Source organism: Solanum dulcamara, chromosome 1 (genome assembly GCF_947179165.1).
Source record: "Solanum dulcamara chromosome 1, daSolDulc1.2, whole genome shotgun sequence".
Classification (NCBI taxonomy): Eukaryota; Viridiplantae; Streptophyta; class Magnoliopsida; order Solanales; family Solanaceae; genus Solanum; species Solanum dulcamara.
In genome coordinates, this window is record NC_077237.1 from 87,990,340 (window position 1) to 88,000,177 (window position 9,838).

A 9,838-nucleotide genomic window follows, 5' to 3' on the forward strand; every position below is an offset into this window, starting at 1 on the left:
ACATGAGCTATACATTGAATATATATTATGATAATTCTATATATTGAATATACATGAATATACACTAAATATATATATATATATATATATATATATATATATATATATATATATGAATATACACCAAATAATCACTTTTTGGTAATTAAAATAACCGAATAACCGTCTAGTGTAATTTAAATGTAGTTGATATATATTAATTATTAGTAGCCGTAAAGTGATATGTATGCAGGAGGTGAAGCATTAGATTAAAATAGAAAAATGTCATTATATTAGCACTAATGAATAGTAATAATTAATCTTGTTGGTGCTTTTGGCAACCAAAAAAGAAAAAGGAAAAACAAGGAACTATTCTACCAAAAATTAAGTAAAATTAATCCATATATGATGAATTTTCAGAAAAGAAATTATTTGACTTTTTTCATGAAAGGGCCTTACACACAAAAGAATTCGAAAGAGGACTTTCACCTTAATTTTGGTGCGTTAGTTTGAATCTATTCGGATGGAGACGACAATGAAAACAAAGAAAGGATCGGAGGGACTCATGCTAATCAACTCGACAAAGACATTTTAATATATATATCTTAAAACATACGTATTTAACTAAATAACTATGTGCGTTAATTATATTTACAACGAGGATTTATATAATGAATCTTAGCTAACTTGTTTAAATTTGAAGTATAACACGTAATTATAAATAACTTTTACACCTGATAAATCAAAAATTCAAAAGCCTATAAAGTTATTAGTATATTGAAATGAAACCAAAAATAGAAAAGTGAAACTTCATGCCTTCTCCACAAAAAAGATTTCCATTGGATGTGTCAATTCATAGGATAAGAGAATATTAATTATTATTAGGATTTGACAAATTATGATGGGAAACTAAATATGAATGGTGTTAATGAATCTTAAACCTTAATTAATCTTGAGTCGGACTTAAGATTTTTAGTTTATTAATTCTAAATTATATTTTTAAAATTAAATTTAAATAAATTATTTATATATATTAAATATTTTTTTAATAAATTTATTAAATTCTGTTGAAATCGTAACTATAGTGGCGGGATCCACCCTATATATAAATCTTGATGGATAACATGAATACATGACAACTTGGCCACAATGTTGAATGAGTCCACTATGTAGAATGAAGGAAAATTAATTTATTATATGGTCATATAGTATAGTCAAAATTAACCAAAAGGTGCAAAACGAATTTAATTAAGTGGTATTATGATATACTATGTTTGAATTAAATTTTTTAATAAAAAAATAGGAATTAAAGATAAGAATATTTTTTTAATTATTCCCTCACACTATATATAAAGCCTCACAACTTCCTCTTATCTCCAAAATACATCTCTTCACAACACTTCTTTTTATCTCTCTCTCTCTAAACAACTGTTTTTCTCTCTATATAACTTCAACAAAATCCATCAAAAATCTTTTTCTTTTGTTATCAATCAATCAATTTTGATGGATAAAATTAATCAAGAAAATAATATTGATGAAGAAATAATGGAATTTAGAAGAGGTCCATGGACCGGTGAAGAAGATTTTATTCTTATCAATTATATTTCTCAACATGGTGAAGGTCGTTGGAATTCCCTCTCACGTTGTGCTGGTAAATAAATAATTATTTATCGTATATACACTATTTATATATAATTTTTTTACACTGTTTATATATATATATATAGTAACATGTCACTTACTATATGGTATTACTTGCAATTGATAGTATAATATTACTCCTTTCGTCCAAATTTATCTGTATATTTTTCATTTTAGTTTATTCCAAAACTAATTATTGATTAAACACAGGTTTAAAGAGGACGGGAAAAAGTTGCAGGCTAAGGTGGCTTAATTATCTTAGACCAAATGTTCGACATGGAAATATTACACTTGAAGAACAACTTTTAATTCTTCAACTTCATTCTCGTTGGGGCAATAGGTATATTTTTATGCGATATCATTTTATTATTAATTCATTTTAAAAAATATATTTTTATATTTGAAAAAAATCATTTATTCTTATTGAATTCTTTTTATAAGAAACATGAGTTTCAAACAAAGTCTTACAACCACACCATTTTTGAGTGTAGGTGGTCAAAAATTGCGGAACATTTGCCAGGAAGAACGGATAACGAGATTAAAAATTACTGGAGAACTCGAGTGCAAAAACATGCGAAACAACTAAAATGTGATGTCAACAGCAAACAATTCCAAGATACACTACATTATCTTTGGATTCCAAGGCTAGTTGAGAGAATTCAAGCATCCAAAACTCCCAATAGTAATTCTAGCAGCAGAGCTCAGCAACCCGTTCTGAGAACGGGTGTTACTGAGCTCATGCCAATTCATCTGACGAACAACAACAACAATAATAATAATTTAAGTATGAGCGTTACAATGGAGAATTCCAGCGTGGCAACTTTATCAGAAAACTCAATTGGGACACAAGTTTCACCTACTCAAGATTATTATCAAGTTAATCAAAGTAATCAATTATGGTTTGAAGATTACCAAGCAATGGATCAACAAAATATACAATTATGGATGGATAATGAAGATGTTTTCAACAATTTGTGCAACTTTGAAGACATTTGGTCCTAATTAGAGAGCAGTAAATTAAATCAACAATAATATTTGAGTTTTGGCATTTTGTTTAGACTATAATAACAGTAAACATCAACAATTGTAAGAAATCATAGAATGTTTTTATCTTTATTTTTCATTATTTGTAAAATTACAAGTACACTTGAGAATTTCAAGAACAAATTAATCCTGAGGTGGGAATTTTGTTTTTTTAAGAAAGAGTGAAGTACATAATGTTATAATTGTGTAAGTCGATGGTAGTAATTATATTGTTTACTTGTCAACTTTAGGATTTAACGATCCAACGAAATATTGAATAACTCAAATAAATTTTGTAACTAATTATCTAGACATAATAATATATAATCAACTTGTAAATATCCGGCGCAAATAAACTTTTATTGTTAAAGCACTAATAGTTGAATGCTTATTGGGGAAACTGAATTATTGGGGAAAAAAAGCATTTACTACCCAATTAGGAATTTAATGAGATGGATGAGATCGCATCATAAGAGGCCGTGATTCACGCTGAAAATAGAGATTAAACCTCCTAATGGCAAGTGCTTTCACCTTAAACAGATCGTACACTACACAAGATAAATTTGAATTAGTTCAAATCATGTGTTTTGAATACTATATGATTAAAAAAGAGCCTTTTTTTCTTTGTTGGACTTTGCTCATTTGCTGTTCGATATCTGCAATTAATATACCTAACTAAATTTGGATTTGTGCATTGTAGACATCGTTTTTGAGAGCGACGGCGCTCCCACGTGATTTTTTCAACTCTCAAAGCTTGAGCTTTAGACCTCTGATTAAGAGTGTACTTATTTCAATCATCCCAACACAAGCCATGTTGGTGAAAAAAAGAGCCTTCTAAGAAAACCATTTTTGTAAACAATTGGAACATTTTGGATAAAGTAGCTCTAAATATAATCTTTGTTTACATATTTTCATAGTTATAATTAGGTTCTAGTGCAACTTAAACACTTACCACAGTTTGCCATGATCTTATTTTTTAGTTTAATTCAAAGATAATGTAACTTAATGTTGACCATCGACTTCTTTCTCTTAACAACAAAAAATTACGAGCTTAAGGTCTAATGTCTATCCAACAACGTATTCAGCGTATACAAATATCACAAGTGGAATCTGAAAGAAATAGTGTATCGCATATTGTATTTTTATTTTAAAAGATAAAAAAAATAATTTTTGATAGATTGATTTATACACATATAATATAAAATTATAAATATTACAAAAAGCAAAATGCTTATAAAATAAATATATATAGATATTGGAAAAGTCAGAAACAGTGTGTTTAAAAACTAGTATATGCATGTGTGTATACATATGAAGTGTTGTTTTACCTATGTATTTAATATAATTTTCTATTCACACTATATAAATTTCAATAAAGTATTTTCAACTGATTGTATTTCACTATGTGGTTACGTAACCAATTAAATTCTAAATATAATATGGTCTAAATTCTAATTCATCTTTGGTGTTGACCATTTTATTTGACTCTTAACAATAGTTTATAATGTACAATTAGATTTTCTTGCGCTACAAGACTAATTTATTCTTTGTTGACTTTGACTATTGTGTTTCACTCATCAATAATATAATATAAATATTTATTTTAATAGATTAAAATAGTAAACTCTTACTAAGATGTTTCAGCTAATTTCTTTTATTTTCCTTTTTGCCTTTTGAATTTTTTTGCAAGTACTTCATCGGTCTAAATTTGTGCGGTACTTTTTACTTTATTTTAGAATTAATTTAACTAATATTTTAAATTAAATTATATTAGATCAATTTAATATTTTAAAATTAAATTTTAAATATTTAAAACATGTACAATAAGTCCTATATAAGTTACAATTCTTTTAATATTAATATGATAAAAAATATATTTTAAAAATATTAGTTAAAATTTATAGTAGATTGAGATTCGAAAAGTAAAAAAAAACATTAGATAAATTAAGACAAAAAAAGTAGCTAATTGTGTGTGAAGATGGGATAGCAAAACAAATTAAGTTCATGTACCTTAAAAAGTTTTGTTTTGGAATTTATTAATGATTATTTAGTCTCAAACCAAGCTAGGTTGATCTATTATTTTAAGTAAATAATTAATATGAACTAACTTTAGAAGATTCTTGATTAGTTTGACTATTACGCACGCACGGTCAACTACAAATTAGAGTTGAGATTTCTCTTGACTTTATAAGACTTATATATTTAGAAATTTATATATAATTTAGAAAAACACAATTAAGTTTTAGCCTGCATCGAAGGAGAAGAAGAATTAGGAAGGATGTGAAAGAATAAAGAAAATAGAAATTGGAAAAGGGAGAAAAAGAAGTTAGAGAAATTCCGGCGAAATGTTATTTTTGAAAATATAATAAAATTTAATTAGGATTAAAAATTAAAGATTGAAGCTATTTCGTGAAAATATCTGGGAAATTAACTTATATTCAAAATTAACATTATTTTTGTATAATAATTTATTATTCAAAACTTATTGATCTAACTATTTCGAATATTAATATAGGATTTAAATAATTTGATAGTATAAATAAATATTGGAAGTACCTTTAAAGGATATTAATTAAAGTAGTTAACATCAGTATAATTTGCAAAATAACAGATAGTTACAAATGGACGAAAGAAAGGAGATGACTCTTATTAATATAATTAAAAAAACTACTTTTAATAGTTATTAGGAATTGACAACTCATAAATAAGGAAATTCCAACTAGTATAATACAAATGTTATAAGTTATAACTATTGATTGAAAAAGAAAATAGAAAGTGAGGAATGAATCTAAAAGGGTTATAAATATGTGTCGTGATGAAATAGTTCATAATTATTATATATATATAATTACTGTTGTGGACTTTGATCTTTAATGGAATTGTTAATGAATCTGGACCAATTATATATTCATTCTATTTTTTAAAATAAATAAATAATTCCTGGTCATATTTTGCTTCATCAATTGATTTGATGTTTCATTAATCAATCAATCACCATCATTAATCACAATTTTCATAGTGATTTTCGGTGATATTGCAGGTAGATATGCTAAATGAGCGGATTGAGCTGACTTTGAAAAAAATAGAATAGATTGAGTTAATAAATAAACAAATTATTGATCCGTAAAAAGTTATTTAGACTCAAATTCGAATCATATACTAAATCTTAAAATCTAATTACACACAAAAAAAAGTGCTAGAAAAGACACACCTCTCCCTCGTTGTGCCTCCCTCTCCTTGTTCCTTACTCGATCGTCTTTTAAAAGCCGTCACCCAAGATAATAAGAGTCCAAATGAATCTAGTCTCTTAAAATTAAGATTGAATGCTTTCAGACTAATTAAATCGGTGAAAATTATAGTAACCTCGTTCTTCATAATTTTTAATGTTTTTCATAGGCAAGAATTTATTTTTATTTTTTAAAGAAAAAATTGACTTAAAATATCTATATCCCGGTGAATTATATGCTAACATTATAATACATAGTATTATTGGGCAGTGTCACTATATATTTATCACTTCTTTTTTTCACTAGTGTGAATTCTAATTGAGAAATTGGATGATACATTGAACAATCAAAATAAAAAAAGCAATCAATTAAGTCTACAACTAATTAATTATATTATAGGGGCCTATAGAGTTCTATATGACAAAACAACATGTCTTAATAATTAAATCTACTAAATGTGCTATTTATTAAAAGGTAAATTAAAAATTAATCCTATCTCCAAATATATTTTATTATAAACATATGTGGGGTAATTTAGAGTTAGAAATCAACATAGTTACGTGTACTATATAATTGGTAAACATTAGAGGGAACATTAGCAAATATTTTAATATTAAAACTATACTTTAAATTTGAAGCGTGCGTTTGAGTACTGAACAAAGACAATTTTGGTGGGCTTACCCTTTTTAAAGTTTTTTGGAGTGAATAAAATTTTATATTGATAGTTTGAAAAGAAAGATATGTTATATGTAAGATGTAGAGATATTCTTAATGTGCATGTGAGGTTTTTTAGAAAAAATTGTGCGAGTTGATCTAAATTAAAGGAGATAATATTATATCATCTTGAGAATATTTTGATTGTTTTAGCCTAACAATTGGTACGAGAGACTAATTCGGCGAAATTAGTATAGAGATGAGCAGACGATGGTACTATGCGACAGAGGCAGATTCAGGATCTTAAATCTCTGGGTGTCATGCTACTTTAATTAGTAACCTATGACAAAATCCCCAGTGTAGAATAACAACAACAACTACATACCCAGTGAAGTCCCACAAGTGGGGTCTGGGAGGGTAGAGTGTAAGCAGACCTTACCACTACCTCATAAAGATAGAGAGACTATTTCCGAAAGACCCTTGACTCAAAAGTATCAGTCCAAAAAAAAAAGTGCAACAATATATATACAAATCATATTATGCAATTTCTGCATGACAAGAACAATACCAATAACAAAATAAAGTGATAAGATAATACTTAATATTTATTAACAAATTTACATATAAAATTTAGACTTGTTCTGTTGGTTCACCCATAGCAGGCTCGAACTTGCATCCTTGCAGTGATAAACCTGAGTTTTAACCACGGTCGTCACAAATCTCATTATTTCTAAAAATGTCATGTATAATATTTATACTTTCCTTATAAATATATATACAAATATATATGTATATACATTTTTTCAACCGAGATCATGGGATGATATGACACCCCCTTCCAACTACATAGATCTGTCCCTGCTTTGCGACCCGACTTAGTACCTTGAACTATCTACGACAATTTATAACCTTTAGTTGTAGCTTTGAATACGCATGCATCATGAGAAAAAGAAGTCAGTGGCCTTTAATTTGGTAGTCATCACTACATCAAAAATAATTTTTAGCAATAATATTTAATTAATAACAACAGCTTAATTAATTATTGCTTAATATATTTTCTTAGAGACAATTAACATTCTTTGTAAATGTTTTTAAAGCGTATAGTAACACTGGATCCAATGGTAATTAACTAATGCCATCAGTAAATACTTTAGCACTGTATTTATTAATTTGCATATTTACTGCCGATAAACATTATTTTTATTATAGTGCATAACTACTCGATTGATGTGATGGCCATAACTACTATCATATAATCACCAATTTCTTGAAACAATAATCGAAATTAAAAAGACTATATAAAATATTGGGATACTCTCTATAATATAAAGTGCCTTTTTAAAAAAATATTATATAAACAATTCAAAATAAATAATATCATATTGTAGCTGTATTTCATAATCACACTTTAAACTATAACTATTTAAATAATCACTAGCTAATAACAATCCCCAACATATTATCACATGAATGATACAAAATGAAAATTTAAACTAGACCCAAAAAAAAAAGAAAAAAAAAAAGAAACAAATGTAATATCACTTTGATAATTTCTAGTATATTAATTGCATCTATTATAATATAAAGTCATGAACACGTGATTGGGGTACTCTGTTTTGTAGATTAATTTGTTTATAAAAACGTCTTCATCCTCTAGAACTTTTAAATTAACTAGCCATAAATTCTAAAAAAAGTGCATACCTATTTTAATTTTATTTCTTTTGTAAAAAAGGACAACTAAACAAATAAAATAAAAGAAGTCTACTGTTTAATATGGTGGCTTTAAAACAGTGCAATGAATATGGAAGCATTTCCAAAAATTGTATTCTCAAAGTGGTGCATGAATTGTCTATTTATAGTAATTAATATTTAATATTATAAAGCAAGAGAACAAAAACAATTTTACAGTAGTATAAATTTATATTAATTAATTCAAGGAAAAAGGATGGCCGGTGGCTTAAGACCTTGCTTAATTTTTTTTTTTTGTAATCATTTATATATTAATTAATCTTTAGATCCTATCCACATGTGTTTTCACATTTCTTGATTTTACTTTCCTTAATAGTTTCTTAGTTGTGTCTGGTATTTGTATTTGGATCTGATAAAATTTAGATCTCCGCCAAAAAATGCATATTAAAGGGGTAAAATACTTTAAAACAAAGACAATTCTATATTCAGAGTTTGAAATTGAGATTTCTGATTAAAAAGAAAAGTGCACGTATGTACGTACATACCACTCTACCACAACGTTTGTTGGTTGTAGTTTAATCGTAGATATTAAAAGCAATTAAGAGTTTGCTTAATCTCACTATACTATCTTTTTTTTTGGTTTTCCACCAGATGTTTGGAGATCATGGAGCCCCGATCAAATCCGAATCGTGCACTGCAGGGCCCATTTGGGGGTGGCGCTCCCAACAAGATTTAATTTTCTTTATACCCAAGACTCGAATCTGAAACCTCTGATTAAGGGTGAAACAGTCTCACTACTGCACCACAATCTATATTGGTTTAATCTCACTATCTATACTTAATAAATTAGCTGTTTAAAGAGGACTTATAAGCAATTATAGAGTAGGATTTACACATTAATTTGAATCATAAATAAAGTACTCCCTATAGGGATTAGGCATGAAGTTATATATATGTACAGCTACTTGTTAATTCTAAATTACTAATTATAATATATAGCCATCAATAACATAACTACATAGCCCATATTCACATTAGATCGCATATCTATTTTTTTAAAAGACACCAAAAATAAAATAAAATAAAATAAATAAAATAGCTGGCTAAATTTCTATAGAGGCAAGTAGCCGGACACTACTAAAAAAAAGTGAATTTCTAACAAAATTTTATCAAAAATTGGCTTGTCAAAAACATTTCAGCGAGAAAAATAGCAATTTCATATTTCTGACGATATTCTGAAAGAAATGTCAATTACAAATTTGCCTTTTCTTAATAGTGAGATTTTAAAAAAACTTCAAAGTTTATTAGATGTTGGAAGTGAGAGTTTGGCGATATGATGAGATTTGAAGAACACAATAAGCCTAGCTAATATATATATATATATATATATATATATATATATATATATATATATATATATATATATATATATTTCTTTCAAGATTATAAATTTCATATTTTAAAAAGGCTTATTTATAAATATCTTGGGTGACTATCTAATAGAAGCGATGAAATCGAAAATTTCACTAAAAATGATGTCCAACACGCAAGATCTAACATACGGAAAAAGGCCAAATATATTATGTACTATCAATATAGTTTAAATGTACTTTTGTTTGAGTTTC

At 26.9% G+C, this 9,838-nt stretch overlaps 1 protein-coding gene across 1 annotated transcript; it reads left to right on the forward strand.

Moving 5' to 3' along the window:
* The first annotated feature begins 1,379 nt into the window (after window positions 1-1,379).
* On the forward strand, window positions 1,380-2,689 carry LOC129890779 (transcription factor MYB78-like). Its single transcript, XM_055966264.1, has 3 exons — window positions 1,380-1,630; window positions 1,831-1,960; window positions 2,112-2,689. The coding sequence occupies exons 1-3, from the start codon at window positions 1,483-1,485 to the stop codon at window positions 2,620-2,622; spliced, it is 789 nt and encodes a 262-aa protein (XP_055822239.1). The 5' UTR covers window positions 1,380-1,482; the 3' UTR covers window positions 2,623-2,689.
* Window positions 2,690-9,838: the final 7,149 nt, after the last annotated feature.

Bases quoted from the DNA above. Each gene is read 5' to 3' on its own strand.
- LOC129890779 (XM_055966264.1), top strand. From the start codon at position 1,483: ATGGATAAAATTAATCAAGAAAATAATATTGATGAAGAAATAATGGAA. The intron at 1,631-1,830 runs GTAAATAAATAA...GATTAAACACAG, and splicing joins TTCCCTCTCACGTTGTGCTG to GTTTAAAGAGGACGGGAAAA. The intron at 1,961-2,111 runs GTATATTTTTAT...TTTTGAGTGTAG, and splicing joins CATTCTCGTTGGGGCAATAG to GTGGTCAAAAATTGCGGAAC.